The sequence below is a fragment of the Peromyscus maniculatus genome, chromosome 22 (assembly GCF_049852395.1).
Source record: "Peromyscus maniculatus bairdii isolate BWxNUB_F1_BW_parent chromosome 22, HU_Pman_BW_mat_3.1, whole genome shotgun sequence".
NCBI classification, from domain to species: domain Eukaryota; kingdom Metazoa; phylum Chordata; class Mammalia; order Rodentia; family Cricetidae; genus Peromyscus; species Peromyscus maniculatus.
Genome location: NC_134873.1, coordinates 47,014,746 through 47,035,982, shown reverse-complemented (window position 1 = coordinate 47,035,982; position 21,237 = coordinate 47,014,746). Strand labels below are relative to the sequence as shown.

Genomic DNA, 21,237 nt, shown 5'->3' with positions numbered 1-21,237 from the left:
TCTGGGATGGCTTCATCCAGGTAAGGATTTGTTGTGTTGCCACTGACCACGAGGTGAGCCAGGGGCACACTCTCTCTTCTCTCTGTCTGCCAATTCAAGCAACAGTATCTCGTACCACGTAGGACCACATTAAAAAAAAAAAAGCAACACCTTTTGGGAGCAGAGCTGTAGAACTCAGTGTGGTTTCCCCTCCATCTGTCCCGGATTCTGGTTATATAAACGGGGAGAACCGGCAATTCATTCTCTCTAGGCTGAATTCAACTGTTAAAACTTGACGGTCTCACGCCTTTTCAAGCTAGAACAAATGCTTTAACAAGCTGTGAAGGCTGGATGGACATGGCTTTTTACTACCCGGGCTGTTTCGGTTACAAGATGAAGTTCATTAAGGACCGCCGTGGCCAGCAGCGCTTTCTCCCTCTAGCTAGATTCAACCTACAGTTTCACGGACTCACGTGAACCCACAGGCCTGGTCGACTCTGACCTACTGCTGGATATAGGAGTCTCTGCAAAGGAAGTTTCTCCTGACTGCTTCCCATTTCCTGCACGGAAGGCTACAGAACCCTAAACCTACTGTAACCTACAAGACAGTACAGCTTTCAGTTTCTGCCTTGGAGATAACCTCCTCGAACGGGACACTCCGGGTTCTAATTCTGTTCTGGTGGTCATGGTGTGGGAGTCACTTCCTGGGAGGAAGCTAGGCAGCTTTAGAAATTGCATCAGTTCTTGCAAATCTCTTGCCACAATACGGAGTCTGGAAAAGTAATTTACTCTGGGATCCTGGTGGCCAAGAAGCTAAATGCGGTTTTTGCTTTATGTAGTCCCCTGTTGATATCAGTTCAGCCGAGTCCCACTCTGGGGCATCTGCTCCTTCCCTAGGTATTGAGATGCAGGCACACAGACAGTATTGCTCTTAACTCTTGCCTTCAGTAGTGAACAAGGCATAGTCCCTCTGGGACACGCTTCCAGAGCCACAGGGGCTTACATACAGTGGACATGCCAAAGGACTGGATCACAGCATTCCACTTTAGTGTGGTTACTAAGTTTGAAATTTGAGGTGTGTGTATGTAGTTTAGTATATGTCTGGATATGCACACGTGTGGTGCTGTGTGTGTGTGTGTGTGTGTGTGTGTGTGTGTGTGCGTGTGCGTGTGTGTGTAAATAAAGAGATCAGAGGCCAATGTCAAGTATCTTCATCTATCATTCCTCAATTTATATTTGATTATTTCTCTTACTGACTCCAGAACTCCATGATTGGCGTTCTGTTTCCATTGCGTCCTCTCTCTTTCTTTTCACTTAAACGTCTTGAATGCTAATTCTGACAGTGAGGGTGACAATCTGGGGTCACCATGACTGCTAGCTGAGGAAGGAGGGGAGGGGATGCAGGACACTAGAAGAGCATGTCCTCCACGATCAACAGTTGCTGCCCTGGGGTCATAGTCACGAATCCCTCATGGGCTTCTCACATGACGTTAGCTTCTGGAACCGAATTTATGGGTCCCCTCTTCTCACTCTGACAATGTCTAAAGGACAGTGAGATTTGTAGGTATAACACAAGTGTTATAGAGAGCATGTTATTTCTACTTGGGCGACAGAAGGGACCAAAGAAACCATGGGCCTCTAAAGATGAGGAAAGACAGGAGGAAGACCACCACTAAGCATCGTTATTGGGTTCCTCATCCTTCAGAAGGTCACCACAGAGGGATGCTATGCTGGCCTCTCTCTTGAGGAAGCCATAAGCTCCGCTCCACATGGAGACAAACACCATTATATGAACACTACTTAGATTGACTGCAGTCTGTACTGAAGAAGCAGGGTACGCTCACATGGTGTTTACTTCTCCACACCCAAAATGGCTTCACTTCATGGACATAGTAACTTTGAGAAGTATGGGCTTCCTCTACAGGAAGCAACTAAGGTAGACTGTATCGTATCACCGAGATACAGAGCCAGCATGTTTCAGAGTTACGATCCTAACTCCAACTCTAAAGCAAATTCTTTCAAGTGTGCACAAGTTTTTAATTTTAAAGGATTACATCGGAATATTAGATTCTAGTGTCCTAACATTATGACTTGAAGCCGTGCAACATTCACTCCACGGATTCTGTAGTTTAACGATGCGGATGCCAACAGCTATTATATTTGACTCTGACTGATATACATGCATACCGAGGTCTAAGAAGATAATGTTTTGATCAGCCAGCCTGAGATGCGCAGAGCCTAAGCACAAGGGATGCTGTGCAGCAGACAGGTGTGGTACAGAACACAGACCCTCTCGATCAGGGGGCCATTCTTCTACCCATTCATTACACTGCACAGTTATAGCACCACAGTACACCCAAGCCAGGGCAGCCTGGCTCCTTGTGACAGTGCCACTTCAAATGCTAGTTCCGACTAACACACGGCAAGTACGAAGTATGGCTGTGTGCTAAGTAGACAGAGGTAGAACGGAAAAATGACCTGGAGGAAGGAAACTATTCTTTTTTTTTTTTTTTTTTGGTTTTTCAAGACAGGGTTTCTCTGTGTAGCTTTGCGCCTGTCCTGGAACTCGCTTTGTAGACCAGGCTGGCCTCGAACTCTCAGAGATCCGCCTGGCTCTGCCTCCTGAGTGCTGGGATTAAAGGCGTGTGCCACCACCGTCCGGCGAAACTATTCTTTAATAAATCATCTATCAGAAAATTCATTTCCACACATCTTTAAAGATCCCTATTAAAGACATTCTGAAGTGACTCTAAGGCATATAGAGTATCTTAGCTGTGTCCATATGCAAGTTCTAAGTCACATGTTTATGTATTTAATAAACAAACAGCTCTTACCAAAAAATAACTCATGTTTCACAACAACTTCTTAAACTGAAAGATTCACTGACTCAGGGACTTCTAGCCCTAATTCTCAGTGTGTGACCTAAAATATCAAGTTAAGTAACATGTAACTACAAATAAACACATCCTTACCAACCCATAATTAGGTAATATTCTAAGCAAGACTTCTGGCTCGGCTAGCAGAGCGGCTCTGTTCTCCTAGAACAGCCTGGTGATGGCACACCTCAGTTTCCCGCTTTCCAAAGCTGACTGGGAACTAATGTAGGACCCCAACTGTCAGGACTAAGGATAGTCTTTATAACCAAAGGAGTGCTCTTCCCACGGAACAGGCGACCTGGAAAAAATGAACCACAGGCCTACAAAGGATCCGTGGGGACACTCCTGCCCTCCTTGCCAAGGCCGTGGGCAGGGTTAGCTTCTTCCCGAACGCCGTGAGTGCAGAACAGTGGGGTGCTGAACGGTGGTTTACTCCTTGGCTCTCCCTCAGGGGAGCCATGGGGCCAAGATCTCACTCAGCCCTGAAGGACTTTATTCCTCTGGACAGGAATGAGAGGGGGCAGAGAGCCTGTGGCCAGCAGCAAAGTGAGGGCACCTTAGCGCAGCCTGGGCTCTCAGGGTGAAGAGCATCATGACGGAGGGATCTCCTAGTTCCAAGGACCCCACCGATCCTGCCTGCCGGGGACACAGCAGAATCACCAGCATGCTGTTTCCTGCTTGATTCACACCCATGCTATCCTCTGAGCTATCTTTATAGTCAGAAAGCCTCTGAAAATACAACCAAGGCTTGTGTGTATTTATGTAGGAAGGCAGAATACAAAAAAAAATTAGAAAATCAATTAAGACGCTCCATTAAAATGATTGGGTAATTACTACTTAGTTTCGTTTGAGTAGAAGGATGAATTCCCTAATGATAGGTATTATCAGCAATTAGACAAAGCTGCTCACTTTTCAAAATTAATCACCAATCCTATTAATTATGTCTGTATTACACATCCTACTAAATTAGCACACGTAATAGGAGGCCTTCACACATCAAAGGAGAACCATTATCACCGCACATTAGCATGCAGATAATTTAGCTGAAAGGAACACAAACACTTGTAATTAGAAGCCTACTTTTAGTAGGATCACCCACTTTTCATTACTCTTACGCAGAGGAAAAAAAAAATGAAAATTCAAAAGGAAACATGAGCAAACGTCCTGGTTCTGATACGAGAAAAAGTCGGTTTCACAGCAGCCACGAGGTTGTTGGAGCAATGGCTAACAGTCAGGAGACCTAAGGCTACAGCAAGCCCAGAGCCCCTGGTGATCTGGGCGGTCCTGAGTGAGAGCTCTACGATTCTGAGGACCAACAATCTGGGGTGAAACTGAGGACGCCCCAAACGGGGCCCAAGGCAAACACTGGTTCGCACTGCTCTCTGGGAAAGCGACTGGGTGCTGTACAACATAGAAACAAAATAGCCTGTCTCACTGTGTTCTCTTTTCTAGATGACTACGGATCTGCAACTCAGGCACAGTTATGACGTGCTTTCGAGAAGGCTGGCTTTGCCCAGGCTTGGTGCCTCTGTAGAGGGGCCGGGTCAGGCTGATGGGAAGCTGGGACAAATCAGGTGGTCTGAGAAAACACCCCAAGATAAATAGGCAAGTCAGACGGCTGGAAACCCCGGAGTTACTTCATGAACTCAACTTGCAATGCCTGAAGAGCAGAGCCACACGAGAACGGGAGTAATTGAGCAGGAGTATTTACAAAACAAGCGTGGCACAGACAAAGGAGGCGTAATCAGGATTTCAAGTCTATGACCTGACCCCAGGTGGGGAACAGTAAGATTCAGGAATACAGCAGAAGTTGCAGCTGCCAGCTAGTAAACCTCTCATGTTCCTTTCAGATGAGTCCCAGGTTTAGAGAATACAAGTGAACACACCCACATCAGTGGGTGGGGGACGGCTGTTGTAGAGGGTGCTGGAACACAATATGTATGCACTTCTAGGAACCGTAATTTAACGAAAGTGCTTAAAATCTAACTTAAAACCCCAATCGCCGATTTTGGCCGAATAGGTAGGTCTTCCTTGCCTACATTAAAGAAGAATGCATAGTCTAAATGATTCAGGAAGTGAGAGTTTGAAGGAAAAAAAAAAAAGCAGAAGACAGGAAATACTAAGGTCGGAAGGTTTCTTTCCACAATTTGGGGAATTGTTTCTGTGAGAAAGAGAAGTGATTTGCTGTTATCACATGAAAACTAATTTACAACTAAAGTAACGGGCTTTAGGGATGAAGCAACACAACACAATGGGGATTCTCAGTTGAACAAAACCCTCTGAGAATTTCAACACAAGAGAAATTTGTTATGAGATCCACCCCCCCCCCCACCCCCAGCTAACATGAAATTCTTAGGCTCTGGGCTCTGATTTCCCAAGGATTAGCCATATAATCCCGGGTGGTTCATTCATTTCTTCCTTTTGTCATTGGAGTTCTGATATGTAAACGGGACACTACCATCTGTACTCCCCTGTGAAGAGTGGCGAGTATCCCAGTCACATCTCAGCTTTAGATGATCACCAAAGGCAGTGTGTCATTTCTTGTACCAATTTTAGTCAGCTCTTTGAAGAGTTAAGGAGCTAATCTGGATGTACGTCTTGATCTGTTTTTAGTTCCATTTAGGAACAATGCTTCCGGGTGTCTCTTCCCTTGGGGAAATCACCATCCCTCCCAGTTTCTGTTGCCATTCGTGATCTGTAGTTACTATGACATCACAATTATTCATAGTCCTCACTCAAGAGCATTCTAGTTGAAAGGATTAATTACACAGAGAGAACCCCGCTTTCAAGACCTTATATTATACATATATATATACACACACACATATATATATATATACTCAGTATATGCATATATATACACACATGTACTGAGTATATATATATATACACATACATACATACACACACACTCTGAGTATCTATATCTATATAGACAGATATAGATACACACACACACACACACACATACTCAATATATATCACTGAGCACATCTAGCTTTGTAAAATTCCCAAGACCAGCATTCTGTGTCCTGAAACTCTTTCTTCTTCCCCAGGTATTCCTCCACATACTTGCAACAGTTCGTGTCTAGAAAAGCACACGAACCTCACTGGCACTAAGTGTGCAATACCTCTAATTAATTAATAACGGGCATGTGTTTTCATTTGCTACTCTGATTATGGGTTCACTGTGGGGCTGAGAGGTGTCTTGTCTCTCCTCTGACTTTAGGTGGCAAAAGCAATAAAGACAGTGAGAGCCTTGGGAGCCAGGGCTGTCCTTGATTAGAGGTGCCAGCTGTCTCGGCTTTCTTTCTGGTCCCCAGAGCAGCATCTGGCTCTTGGCTACAGGACCAGCTTGGAATGGACAGCAGGGGCTAATATCCCTATGTCCTCTGCTTACAGGTATGGTGGTATTCTATTTGTACTGAAATGTGATTTTAATTGTATATTAATAAAGTTGCCCGGGGGTCAGAGCTATTAGAGCCATAGCAAGAACGTGGCGGCGGTGGTGGTGCACGCCTTTAATCCCAGCACTTGGTAGAAGAGCTAGGTAGATCTCTGTGTGTTCAGGGATACAACCAGCATTGGAGACACATGCCTTTAAGACCTGGAGGGCTGTACTTATAGGCAGTGACGAGGCAGTCACATGTTTGGGTTTACAACCAATGAGAAGGCAGAACAGAAAGACTATGTAAAGACATACACATAGGAAGTAGGTCTCTTTTGGAGAAGTAGGAGCACCACAGGAGGAAGGGTAAGGTTTTAGCTCTGAGCTCTGACCTCTTGGCTTTCTCTTTTACATTGGTTCTGTGTTTCTTATTTAATAAGACAGTTGGTTACATCTACACACAGGATGTGGCACCATGGGCCACACACAAGGAGGAAAGAGAACGATCAGTTACTCAGTGCTTAGGCCACCAACATGGACAGCCACGTGGCTTAAACAGGATTGTTTCACTGCCCCATAGGATAGGAAAAGACCAACAGATAGAGATCTAATGAATATTTCATAGTGAGTTGGTCTCCAGGGAGAGGCAAGTTTTATATAATGACCATTCTCTAATATGGAGAAGGGTATTGGGGGGAATGTGTGACTATCAGAAATAATCAGGTAGAGAGAGCAATGACATTAAAAACCCAGAACCGGCAAAGGGTCCCGATGGAATGCAATGGCGCACTATAACGCCATTACGTTCTGAGACAGCATCTATTTATTCTTCATGCATTCCATCTTGGGAGCACATCTTCCTCATCTTTCCTCTGATTAATGTTCCCACATTGGGTCTGTATGGTATACCAACCAGAAAAAAAATTTTTTAAAAACACTGACTGATCTATGCAATGGATAGTCATCGTCAATTTAGTGGTCACTTGGAGAGACGAAAGTTGTTTTTTTTTTTCTTCCCTTGATCTTACCTAGACAGTAGGGGCAACACTGGCCTTTCCTCAAAACAGGTCTTTCACAGGACACGGAAGGGCAAGACTCAGAGTAACAGCTAATCTCGCTGTCCACGCACACGCAGCTGGTGCAAACGTCGGGCTTCCAGGATTCAGCGGCCAGGAATATATCCCCGTCATCATTTTTGCAGTAACTAGGCACGCTCTCATTATGGGATGTGGAAGGCTGGAGAGGCTCATCTGGAAAAAACGAACACACAGGTCAGCAAGGACAAGGCTGCAGACTACCCACGACGACGTACACAGCACAGTTAAGGGTCAGACTTACAAAGACACTCCCCGTCTCTAAGGCTCTGGGTGACTCATTAAAAAAAAAAAAAAGGCCAGTCGTAAAATCAGGGAGCCTGATTCTAGCAAGGTCTTGTATTTTAAAACAGTAACAATAGCAAGACTTGACGGTGAGATTCTGTCAGGTGCTCGCCCAGGGTCTGCTCAGGCCTTCTTCCTTACCTTAAGCAAAGTCTTCATTTTCTTTGGAGGCTCAGGGAACTTGGAGCACACTGGATCAATCAGGAAACCTTGTTCCTGCTTTCCCAGGCTCCCTTGCAACCCGGGGGGTGAGGCACCTGATCTAGCTGCAGCTCGGGGCTAATAAAGGGATTTCTAGGGTTGCTTCCACTTTTCTTCCGAGGGCGGAGGCCCTGCCGCGACCCTCCTTCCACATTCTCCCTAACCTTGAAGAGGGCGCTGACCCAAATCCCAAACTTATCTCGGTCACCGAGACACAGGATCAATAACGATCCATACCTGCCTCAAATTTTGTGTCAAGTCAAATGAACCGCTACTTGTTTAAAATTTCTAACTAGGCTCTCCCTCACTTGCAAGCCAACGCAGTCCTAACCATCCAATACTCAAAAGATGTTTTTCAATGCACCACATTATCTAGACACCTATCTGCAAGGTTCCTAAGTATAGACATTCCCCTTAGTGACGGAGGGGCTGGCAACCCAGAGCAAACACTAGGACCCCGCCCAGGGAAACCACGTGCAAGCCTTCTGTGGTAGTGCCATGGAAGGTCTCCACATCCGATGGAGAAGAGCGTCGCCAGGAAACACACCTATCTCTTTAGGGGGTGGGTAGCCACAGAAATGAGTGAAAATTAAACCCAAGAAGAAATCCGAGATAGGAAAAAGGGAAATGCAAGTGAGTGGGGTTCGTCCTTTAGAAATGTCACACTCTCTAAGGAGCATAAAAACAGCCACGGCAGTGGGCCAGGCCAAACCTTAAGCCAGCCATCTTCTCTCAATGGTATCTTGGGTGCTTCTGAATCAGCATCCTAAATTCTGCTGTCCTCAGCCGTGAGACAGAAGGGTGAGGTAGGCATGGAGTTACGGCATGCTGCAGAAGCTCTCAAGGAGGCATCCTCCTCTCACAGGCTTCACGCATACACCACACCTCCTCTCCAGTGAGCACATTCCATCCTCTTTGAAGACCGAGGGGGCTGCATCACCTGGGCCCTCTCTGAGGGCCAGAGGGAAGCTAGAGCAACGCCAGCTGTCCAAAAGCTCCCCGAAACTACAGCTACCTCTCCCCCCATCACCCCTGAAAACAAAGTCACAAGGACCAGACACTGCTTCCACTGGTTCTAGCTCACCATGGGACTTTGCGTCACGGACGGTTCCTTACGTCCCATCCATATTCCGTAAAATAAAGATGGAAGATCGGGATTGTGCTCTCAGTGACCTTCCCGGGGTCATCTATGCCTAGAGGTAAACTCTCCTTTAAGAGGGAGGCCGCTGCTAACTTCTGTTTTGGCTGGAAGGAACCCCGACTCAGCTTGATCTGCCGCTCTAGGCTCTGAAGTGCCCAGGAGCCTGTAGGCTGCCTTCTCTTAGCTCTTGCAAGCAAGGTCCAACTCTGTGACTAAAATCTGAGGTGAAGAAGATGGGGCAGCAATGACGAGACCGGAGACGAATGCCTTCACCTCGAGAGGCTTCTCACTCGATGCCCAGAAAACTCCAAAGGATAGCGAGATGTGCCGGCTGTTGACGGGAGTGAGCGTTGGAGCAGGAGCAGGGTACAGGGCAGGCCACATCCTTCCACTCCACAGGAGGCTCCTAACCAAACCCTGTTCACCAGCGCCACTTGGAAGGATCCTTCCTTACTTTGCCTATTCCCGGGCCCCAGAGGTTGTCTGACGCCATTTCCAAACATTTAACGTCTTGGTTTCATTTTTAATTTCACCAGTGTTTTTCCTGGGTGGTCACTCATCCTTTTATTTTTGTGTCTCCCCGTCTCTCCTACCCTCTGCTTTTTATTTAGAAAAAGAAAAATGAAATAAAAAAAATATAGAAAGGTAGCAAAAAAAAAAAAAAAAGAAAGAATGCAATTTATCCTCTTCTATTCATTTGTTTTTATTGAGACAGGCTGGCTGGGAATTACAGAGCCTTAGGCTGGCCTCAAAGCTGTGGCAATAATCCTTCCTCTTAAATGCTGGGATTAGAGTTGTGAGTCATCATGCCTCCCTCTCTCCTGTCTGTGCCTCAGGGACGCACCATACTGGTATCCTGCTCACCTCTGTGGAGGTCTATGCCCTGAGGCAGGCCACAGGTAAGGCCGAATGGGAAGAAGTCCCAGAGAAGTAACCACCAAACAGACACAGGTCTTGTGGACAAGTCGGCATCATTCTTAGATCATTTTAGCATGTGGTAACCTAAGGCTGGTCTTTTTCTAGATGTCTAATGTAACACTTACCGATGTTACTCTTCAAACTGACTATGGTGTGAAAGACACTGACGTCGTAAGTTTTAACATAATGGGATAGAGACAGGTATGGTGGCTCGCACTTACAATTCCAGCATTTGAGACACTGAGGCAGCATGATACTCACTTAAAAAAAAATTCTTATTGCTGCAGTCTGGTTACACTTAGAAAGCCCCAAAAGGTCCGTTAAAGAGTCAGTAGTTCATTTAAATACTGTTTAGTCTAGCTAGGGTCTCATTCAGATATCCAAAAGTAACCTTTGGAAAAAATAGTATATGTACATGTATATGTATATGTGTCTCCAAAGTTAAAGATAAGAGCTAACACTGAGTTATCTACATATGGAAAAAAATATTAGTCACCTTGGCCTAAGTTTATAAACGAGAAGAAAAAGCCAGGTACAAGATGGAGAGCGACTCAGCCCCACAGAGGGAAAGGCAGGAAGCCATGGAACCCAACAGGAACCCCAGGGGCCTTAGCAATGCAGACTCTTATTGTGACCCGGGCCTGGGCCTTGTCCGTCTCCTCTTCCTGGGCTTAGCCTCTGAGTGCACTCAGGTGTCCTGTCAATGAATCTGGGCGTGCTGTCACAGACAAGTGTCTTCCCCTTAACCTCTCCTAGTCATTCAGTCCTTAGCTCCGAGGGCACAGACAGGACTTCTTTCTCTCCTCACATCTTCTTGAGCTACCTGCACTCAATTCCACTCCCCCCCAACCCCCGGGGTCCTCTCTGTACACCATTAATTATTTTCTGAATGTAGAACACCACACTGGGGTGTTTTGCTTTTTTTTTTGGATGTATGCTCCCCAGGATAGAGGGTTATTTTGTTTTCATTAATCTCCAGATCCCCAGGGCTGAATTCAGGCATTCCAGAAATGCCTGCAAAACAAGTTGCTAAATGGATATAAGCTGACTGTCCCTAAATATTTCCCATCAGGAGGATGCAAGCAGTCACAGATCTTCCTTCACCAACCACACCAGCAGGGCTTGCTTCCACAGAAAGTGGGGGTCACGACAAAAACACAGTTGGGCTAGGCCACACATACCCTAACACAAGTGGACTACTCATGCTAGACAGGGTTCTGTACCAGGTAGGCCTGTCAGATTAACATGGCTGCTGTTTACACCAACACATCTGTCTCAAGACGATAGATACTCTGGCTGGAATATAGTTACTGAGTATGCTGGACAGAAAGACAGAACAAGACCCTGGACAGCGAACTAGATAATCAGTATTAAAAAAAAGGAAGTCATCAAACAGGAAGGTTTATGTTCCCTTGAGCAAAAACTCACTGACTGTATCCACGGAAGGAAAGCAGCTAGCGTTTTTTTGTTGAAAAACTGGGAAGATTAAACACCACCCAATAAAACCAGCTGCTTTGGTAAATTTTATGTATTGAATTAAATCTGTTTTCTAAAAAGCCATTTATCCTAGTGTTAACAGAATTACTATTTTAGTTATAAAACCAGCCGTGTGGCTCACATTTAATATCTTGACAAGTTTATATTATGCCATATTTCTCCCATGACTTTTAAATTTACCTGCTAAGACCTGAGAAATCACAGGAAGAACACAGGAACGGCCCTCATGCGGCAGCAATACCCTCTCAACATTCTTGGGTCTTCACTTACTCATCACAGTTTTGGAAGGGCAGGGGCGTATTTTCCAAGTAATTTTTTTTTAACGACCTCTGGAATCCCGAGGAGTTTTATTTATATTACTGGCCAATAACTAGCTTTCACATTTGTTAGGAACAAAGGTGTCTTGCGAGGTGACTTTTTCCAACGAGCCAAGTCACCTGAGATAACTTGGCAGAAAGGGATGGCCTGGACGCCACGTACCTCTCCAGTCTGAAGTGTGAGGCGAAAGGAACAGGGGGAAGAGCTAGTCTTTCAGAGAAAATTCAGGTGCCGGGCATATCGACAGAGGGACTAGGGAAGCAGGCAGCCACAGGTTCCTGAGTTTGGCACAGAGCTCGCCCTCATGTCTAGGTCTACAGAACCATCACGTCAAACTGCAGCCTTCCCATCATGCCCGGGGCCGGGCCAGCACGCTGGTTACCTGTACACTGAGGGCAGCAGGAGTCCTGGGTACGTGACGGGCTCTGGCAGAGCAGTGGTGGGCACACCTCGGTCTCGCAGAGCACCCGGCCGCTGTGGCAGGTGCACTGCGTACACGAGTCGATGTTCCACGTCTCCCCTTCCACGAAGTACTCTCCCCCGGGTGCGTGGCAAATGGTAGGAGTGCTCAGCTCTGGCTTCTGCACCACAAAGTCATCTGAGGGGGGAGGAGGGGGATGGCACAGAATCAAAACACGAGAAATTATTCACCTGCAGCTTCTTCAACTGCCAAAGAAACGGGGGGTGGGGGGGTGGGGTGGGGGGGTGGGTGTTTGCTTTGAGGGAGAGAAAAGCTGAAGTACCCGAAGAGTGAGAGAACTCAGCCCTATTCTTATCCCACGAACGGGAAGGGGAAGAACAAATCCCATGCCTAGAAACAGAAGACAAAGAGCTAATCTCAGGAAGTGAGGTTCGGGGTGGCTGAGCCTGTCGATAGTCCTGAGAGAATTCAATAAGAATTCAATTACAGGGAAGTTCACTGGCTGGAGCATCCCGAGCACGCAGGAGTTGTCTAGAATAGAGATGGCTCATTTACCGAATGCTTGTTATGGCCCAATTATTTCCAGGCGGGGCACTTCTCACTTCTTTCTTCCTTTTCTTCCTGTCAATGACCTTGTGAGGGAGGCACTACTATTCTATTTTACACATTTTGGGAGCTACCAGTTCAGAGCATTAAGCACAGTCGAGGGGCTGGAAACCGTGAAGTCAACGGTTATTTGGATAACGGATGTGCTTCTAGATTAAACAAAGCTCCCACGTGATGGATGTCCTGTCTGCTTTATTATCTTGGGATTCTGAACGCTTTTATGCTTGGAAAGATGGCCCACTGTCAAGGAGCCACACCTCACCTCAGCCTGCTGCCAATACCCTGAGCAGGAATGTATCTACAGGATCAACAGTCTGAAACCCTTCTTCACCTGAGACTAAACATTGGGTGGACAACGCCATCATCACGCCCGGAGGCTGATAACGGTGATTTCTTTCGCCAGAGTGGCAGTGGCTTTGGTCCGTTTGTGAGATGCTGATGATGGTGGTGGTGGTGGTGGAGACATTTTAACGTTGGGATATTGACAGAGGTACTGGGAGTTGCCCCGCATGTGGTGCTGAGAAGTAAGAAGGCACTAACCATATTCCCGGAGTCCAAGGACAACAAGGACTTCAAGGAGGTGTTGACAGGGGTGCATCCTTGCTGAGAAAGGGACTAGAGACATCACCGCTGGCTCAGGGGTAGAGTTCAGCGGATGCTGAGGGTTGGGGGAACCACCCTGTCTGTGTAGAAATGGTCGGAGCCCAGTGCACCGGGGGGCTGTTACTTACAAAGCAGTGGCGGGTGTGTGTGTGTGTGTGTGTGTGTGTGTGTGTGTGTGAATCAACAATACTGATGGGATGCAGAGGTGTGGGCTGACGTTCAGGATAGGTCTGTCTCATGGGAACCAGGAGAGACTGGGATTCAGACTAAGCAGACACATTCCAGAACACAGACAGCTGGACTAGAATCCGAGAATACGAGCAGCAGAGAAGGAATGAATGAAAATGAAAGTGGGCCGGGCTGTGGTGGCACACGCCTTTAGTCCCAGCACTTGGGAGGCAGAGCCAGGCGGATCTCTGTGAGTTCGGATCTCTGTGAGTTCGAGGCCAGCCTGGTCTACAGAGTGAGATCCAGGACAGGCTCCAAAGCTACACAGAGAAACCCTATCTTGGGGGCGGGGGAGGGGAGAAAGGAAAAGAAAATGAAAGTGTAGGTGGGACAAGATGCTCAAAGAGTATTTGCAGTGGCTTATTGAGAGAAAAACGAATACAGGAGAAGAGCGACAGCATTCACAGAGGGCTTCTGGAGGACAGACCACTGACACTCCGACAGGCTGGTAGGTAAGTAGGGCGTGTCATCAGGAGACCTGTCTGCAGTGGTTGACCTCCCTCATCTCCTTGTCATCGTATGTTCCTGCCTTAAAGCCAAACACAGCGGCTGGGGAGATGGCGAGGAGAAGGTGAAGGGTGGGAAGGGGGGCGGGGGAAGAACGGAAGAGACGGTGCTCTTTGGTGACCACACTGCTCCTCAGCTCAGTTAGGGAGCTCTGCCTGCATCCCAGGAAAACACCGACTAGCTCTGCATGGGAGAAGGAAGAAACGGTTCTCTAAGGCAAGAAGGAGGCCGTTAAGTACGGAAGGCCTTCAGGGTTTCTAGTCAGAAGAGCCCACCGACAGCAAACCACCAAAGATTCTGACAAACGCGTAACTCGATGCATGCATGCGAAGGAATGTTTTTTTTTGTACGTGCACATTCAGAAAGCGTGTGTGTGTGTGTGTGTGTGTGTGTGTGTGTGTGTGTGTGTAGGCCAGACGTCTATGTCTAGTATCTTTCTCAATAGCTCCCCACCTGCTTATTTATTTATTATTTACTATTTGTATTTATGATTAATGGTCTTCCACTGAACCTGGAGCTCACCACTTGGGTAAATTAGCTGGCCTGTAAGTCTCAGGGATCCATCGGTCTCTGCCCCATCCCCACCCCCACCCCCTGCTCCCCAGTATTGGAATTACAGTCTGAACCACCACCCCTGGCCTTTTTTTTTTTTTTTTTTTAATGTAGGTGCTGAAGATCAAACATGGGCGCTCTTGCAAGCCCTTCACCCACGGGGCCGTCTCCCAGCCCTGACAATATGTCAGTGACCATGCGCTTTAGAACCTGCTCCCTCTCTCAACTAGAGAGAAGAGCTGCTTCCGGTTCCACTCCCCGCGGATCCGTTTGGATCTGTCCCTCTTTGTTCCCGCCTGTCTAGCTCAGACTTCTTCGCTGAGCAGTAGCTGACAGAGAGCAGGTTCCCAGTCGACACACACACCCCTCTCTAATAAGGCGTGTCTAGAGGGGAACAAATGCTTTTTCCTCTTCCTCCAAGAGCTGCCGCAGACACCATGCTATCTCACTGGAAACTCACTGCCTCTGATCTGGCGGCGGACAGGGTGGTTGCTTGTATTTCACTTGCAAAATATGTGAAGAAGGAACCAGCTGAGAAAGAACACATCTGACTGCACCATGGGAAAACAAGATGTTCAGTCTGCATTTATGTGTCATGTGCAAAGGTACAGGCGTCACCAATTTGGTAACTGCTGAGGCAGGCAGAATCTTAGAGATGAGAGGGTCTTTATGTGCCAGGAGGTGAGGCAGGGCTGCCTTGGCCAGTGTGAGTTATCTTCACTGTTCTGTTTTTCTAGTAACTCACCTTGATTATTATTATTACTATTATTATTACTATTACTATTATTATTAGGACTAGACTGCTTGGAAATTGTCACCATTCCAAATGTCTCCATTTGGCAAGAGTGCCACACGTCCACTTCTTTAAAAAAAGAACAACAGCCACAGATTTCAATAATTCTCCCCTCCCTCCAGTATTATTTGGAAAGTTATAAGCTTTTTCTTTTGGTTTTTCGAGACAGGGTTTCTCTGTGTAGTTTTGGTGCCTGCCCTGGATCTTGCTCTGTGGACCAGGCTGGCCTTGAACTCACAGAGATCCGCCTGGCATTAATCTTTAATGCAGTGCTGGGATTAAAGGTGTGTGCCACCGCCGCCTGGCCAAGTAAAACTCTCACCAATCCCATCCAATTAACTAAAGCTGAGGTCTTCGGCCCTAACAGGCTAGCAGTGAACTGGAAGTTTGGATTTACATATGTAAGTCCACAAACCTCTAGTGGGGGGAAAGAAAAGGCTGGTCCAAAGAGCAATATAATCGAGTAAACCATTCAAAGATATGGAGAACCATTTCCACAGCTTTAGGATTTTCCTTGGTCTCGGGCTAATTATTCACAGTTTTCAACTCACTCCGGGGCTATTAAGAACAGAAGTCACAGACAGCGGAGACGGTGTCCCGAGGACTGACTGACCCCCTCACGTTCCCCCAGAGTCGAAGGTGGGTACAGGGCCCCACAAGGCCGAAGGTGGGTGCTGCACAAGAGGGCAGCCAGCTTTTACCTGCACATGACGGGCAGCACTGTCCGGGACGGATGGTGGGCTTGCCACAGGCGGGCACGGGGCAGGTGATCAGGGCACACATCTCCCTTCCGTTGTGACAGTAGCACTCCCGACACCCATCATGCCAGCTTTCCTCATTTTTATGATGATGGCCATCCATGGACAGACACGTGCCTGACAGGACAGGTGGCCCGGCTGAAGGAGGGACCTCTGGACAGACAGAAGGCAGCCTGGTAAGGAAGCAGCTATGGCACAGGGGAAACAGCTTGTTGTGCCCTTACGTGGAACAGAACCCAGCCACCCAAAATGATGCCTAGGGAGGGCAGACGGTGGTACCGGGAAAGGGCCAGGAAAAGAATTCAAATCAACAGACCCCCAATTTGGACAAACAAGAAAAGAAAGAGCCTGAAAATATGCTTCTGACTGGGGGAGTGTTGCTGTCTTTCAAGCCTTTTTACGTATTTTATACAATAATCAAGCATTACTTTTGTAATGGATGTCACTATATATATAGTGAGTGAGTGAGAGAGAGGGAGGAAGGGAGGGAGAGAAAGAGGGAGGTAGAGAGAGGGAGGGAGGGAGGAAGGAAGGGAGGGAAGGAGAGACAGAGAGAGAGAGAGAGAGAGAGAGAGAGAGAGACAGACAGACAGACAGACAGACAGACACTCATCTTTCTAGAAGTTTCATCCAATGAGGGATTCTGGGCCCCTTGCAAGGACTAGATTTTTGATTAGTAAGATGACTGAAGTGATTGGCTACGTTAACTCCTCCGCATTTTTGCTTACTTTTAACTCCCCCCCCTCCAAATACCATAAAAGTGTTCAACTTTGAAAAAAAGCATGCTCCCGGCATCTTTTATGTTTGATTGGCATAGCGTCTGACAAGCACAACAAACTGGAACAGGGGTCAGGGCTGGGACTGAGCTGAAGAAGGGCTCTGGGTGCACATTCAGTGGCGTTGGGACTGTCCACTGGAGGAGGAAGACCCCGGCAGTGGGGTCACCTGGACGGAATTTTGCCTATACAACGTTCTGGCCTTCTTACTAGGGAACACCTAAATAAATAGGAGTTTAGACACACCCACTCCCAAGGACGCCAAATTGAAGCTCTTTACTCTTAATCAATCCCACTCCAGAAGAAAGCGGTTTCCTCTGTAGAGACTGACATACACTACAGCTTCAGGCTAACGTTTATAGGACAAGCAAAAGTGAAGCCCGAAGACGTGGCTGACTTGATCACTGTGCTTACCACACGTGCCCGATTTAAATTCTGTCCCGAGCCCTTTTAATTCTATTACGACGCAAGACAGAGGGTGTCCTGCGGGAGGGACCCACAGTCACACCGGTTTCAGAACAGGCATCAGTCACTTAAACCATTCCATTTACAGGACGTCCTTCTGTTCTCGGTCACCAGGCTGCAAGGGGGCAGGGCTCCCACTTACCTCTGCACTTGCAGATAAGACAGCCGTGACTGTCCTGCTGGAAGCCCAAGGGGCAGACTTTACTGCATAGCAGCTCTGGACATTTCTTACAGCGACAGATGTCACAGCCATGCTTATTCTTCCTGGGTAATTAAAATTTTTGCCAGAGGTCAGAAAAATCAAAAAGTCTCCAATGATGCCCAAGCACTCAGACCAAGGGTCAACGATACACCATTTACGCAGAATGATGGGACATTGGCACTCCGAACTCCTAGGTGAGGGGTAATTAGTTCTCATAAAGGTTTAGAACTGCCCAAGCATTTAAGTGCTTCTGGGATGTGCCACCCCCTCCAGAGACACAGGTGAGGGTTTAATTAAAGATAGTAACACAATATAAAGGATGGACATGCAACTCCGGTATACAGAATGGCTGAGGGAGGTATCATTGGTCGTTGTTGAGAGATTAACATTAGGGGCATTCTGTTAGGGCTGTGGACTTTCCCAAATGGACGTATCCTTTGAGAAATTCCGTATGCCAGTAAAAAGGTTAACTACTAACATTTACAGAAGACCCAGAGGGCTGTAAGGACTCCATGACCTGGGAAGGCTTCATACACATGCTCACAAAAGCCTCAGGCTGCCAAGGTGCTTCAGGGGGCAAAAAGGAACTTGCCACCAAGTCTGATGAACTGAGCTTGATTCCCAGAGCCCATGGGATAAAAGAAGAAAACGAACCCCTACAAGCTGTCGGCTGTTCAGCAGATGCACACCACAGCACAAACACACACACACACACACACACACACACACACACACACACACACAAAGTAAATGTGTATATATTGAAAGTGAATAAAGACCTGAGGTCTTAGAGGCTATTAATTATTAATTAATTGCTTTATTAGGGCTGGAGGGTATTTTATAGCTGTATCAGCAGTTAAGTTATAAAGTGATTATACCTTTGAATTTATTTATTTGTATGTGTGTGTGCATGCACATGTGTGTGTGCGTGTGTGTCACAACTGCTCACAGCAGCCAGAAGGGGCATTAGATACCTGGAGCTGGGTTTACAGGTGGTTGTATGCTGCTAAGGCTTACCAGGCAAGCAGTATGTGCTCCTGACCATTGAGCCATCTTTCCAGGCCAAATAATTATATCTTTATTGGTATCACACATGTGTCTTACAATTAAGAATAGTGATGATTAATACTTGAACATTTTTTTTTTTCTGAGACAGGGTCTCTTGTAATCCAGGCTGGCTTTGAACTAGATGTAGACTCCACCTCCTGAGTGCTTACATGATAGACTTTTGCCACCAAGAACTTTTTTAGAATAATGTTTCTAACTTAAGTATCCAATCGAAAGGAGGATTATGCTCAAATTCAACCTAGTAATTTTTAAAGGTAAAACAGAAGAAAATGGACAAATAAGAATAAATCTGAGACTCTTGTGATGTGAGACGTGGGCATATGTATATATCTACATGCGCGCATACACCACACACACACACACACACACACACACACACACACACACACACACACACACACACACACACACCAGTCAAAAGACTAAAACAGAAGAGAGAAAAGGAAAGAATTACAAAACCAGAATCTGAATGGTTATCTTCTTACTCTTCATTTTTTTTGAGGTAGGGTCTCTCTATATTGGTTGGCCTGGCACTCACTTTGTAGACCAGGCTGTCCTTGAACTTGTCGAGATCTGCCTCTTGAGTGCTGGGATTAAAGGTGTACACTATCACAACTGGCTGAAAGCAGTTGTTTTTGTTTTATTTTGGTTTTTTTTTTTAAGTGTTGATTTTCGCCTCAGAATAATCCAGATTTGGGTTTGACTCAATAAAGAATATTTAATAACCTACCCACTGTGTACCTGTACCATCTTCATATAAAAAGTCAGAACCCGATACCTACATTTGGAAACAAGGACTTCTCGTTTCTGAATCCCCTAATATAAACAGCAGGGTTCCTCTCGAATCAAACCACCAATGGCTCATTCACACACACACACACACACACACACACACACACACACACACACACACACACACCAGCCCCTGACACAGGTATGACCACTTCGGCAAGTTACACTTAATTTCTGAATTGGAAACAACAACAAAATACTGACAGATACGTACAGGAATCCAAGCGGACAAAACTTGTCGCATACTGTGGGCTTGCACTTCTTGGGCCGTGGGCGGCATTGACAGACCTCACAGTTGTGGGCGTCGGTGAGGAGACCAAAGGGACAGTCCAAGGTGCAGCCCCGTTTAAGGCCTAAGCATAGCTCCTCCCCTGTGGAGACACACGGACGGCATGTTTCTTTCAAAGACAACAGACCAGAGAGCACCGCGGGAGGATTTGACAAAGCCTGCCCTGAATTCTCCCATCCCGCACGGAGTTAAACTTCAGCTCCGCCGGAGCACCAGCCACAGTTAACAGGTATAGACGGGGCTATTTCACGGTTCTCACCACATCCCTCTGTGTTTTGGGGATGCGTGTGTGTGGGGGTGTGATACGTGAAACAAGAGCTCAATCCTGCAATGGAATTCTGAAGCCTAACTGAATCTGCTAGGCCTGGGACAGAGAGTGGACCGGTCACCATTAATCAGTAATGACTGGGTGCAGTTTTTCAAGATTTTCCTTCTTTAGTGACCTCAAACCATGAATGACAGTTTATGCTCACATACGGTCCAGTCTAGAGTCATTTCAGACATTTCGTACTGCTCGACATCAGCGGTAACGCATATGTCTGAACGCTCACCGTACACTTACTTGTGGGTAGCAGGTGCCTTCACAGAACACCACAGACTGTGTGTAGCATTAGGGACATCTTCCTTTCTTTGAAGAAAGCCTGTTCGCTCCATGATAGGAAGCAAGCAACCAGTGTTCTATTTAGCTATGTTCGCCCACGGTGCTGACAAATATCCAGGTACTGAAATGCACTTAGCTGCCTAAAAAAATGTACGTGTCAGAAGGAATATTCATATTAATGTGTTACTAGTGACAATTTGGAATATTTAAGGTGTCCCTTGTTAGCAGAATTCTGAGTGTTGTTTGTGTCCTGTGAGCCACTCATGGCACTATTTTTGAAATGAAAGTGAAAAAAGAGAAGCAATGTGCCACCAGAAACTACTGAAGACGTAGCTATTTGAGAAGGTGGCCCAGTTGAACAGAAAACCAAAGAGAATAACAGTGTCAAGGCAGAGTAAACGTGCCTCAGGACCAAGAGCAGTTTGGGGCCCATCTAAATTAAAGGCAGGACTTGCAAGAGCATGGGCCATTTGGAAGGAAGCTGACATGGTAAAGAATGGCAATACTTGAACGTTTTGTAGACTTGCAAGATGAAGGACATGGAGTATTGTTGTGAGGTTGACAGATGAACTGTTATTTTATTTGGGCATCCCCGATGGATACATACTGTGTTAACGCACGAGTCACTAACAAAGCCACAACATGTGTATCCTGTTCTTAGAGCCTAAACTGAAACATTAACTATAACTGGTAGGTGGGATGGGTCTGTGTGTTACATAAACACTTGTATGAGAGACTCTTTCATGAATCTTAACATTCCTACCATATTGAATTTGCCTGCTTTTATAGAGGAGAACGTGATCTATGGTATGATTTTTCTACTACGTCACTGTCCGAAACTTTTCATGACTCGTATTTAAGGTAACCTCATGGGTCTGT

At 46.5% G+C, this 21,237-nt stretch overlaps 1 protein-coding gene across 2 annotated transcripts in view; it reads right to left on the bottom strand.

Moving 5' to 3' along the window:
- Crim1 (cysteine rich transmembrane BMP regulator 1) overlaps window positions 1-21,237 on the bottom strand; it is a 182,912-nt gene that overhangs the window by 14,390 nt on the left and 147,285 nt on the right. For both annotated transcript variants that reach the window (XM_006984838.4, XM_006984839.4), the window contains exons 9-13: window positions 19,683-19,839; window positions 17,549-17,670; window positions 16,109-16,318; window positions 12,080-12,295; window positions 7,272-7,493 (exon numbers count right to left, since the gene is read on the bottom strand). In XM_006984838.4, the coding sequence (XP_006984900.1) occupies window positions 7,272-7,493; window positions 12,080-12,295; window positions 16,109-16,318; window positions 17,549-17,670; window positions 19,683-19,839 (927 nt within the window). The remainder of the gene's footprint in view (window positions 1-7,271; window positions 7,494-12,079; window positions 12,296-16,108; window positions 16,319-17,548; window positions 17,671-19,682; window positions 19,840-21,237) is intronic.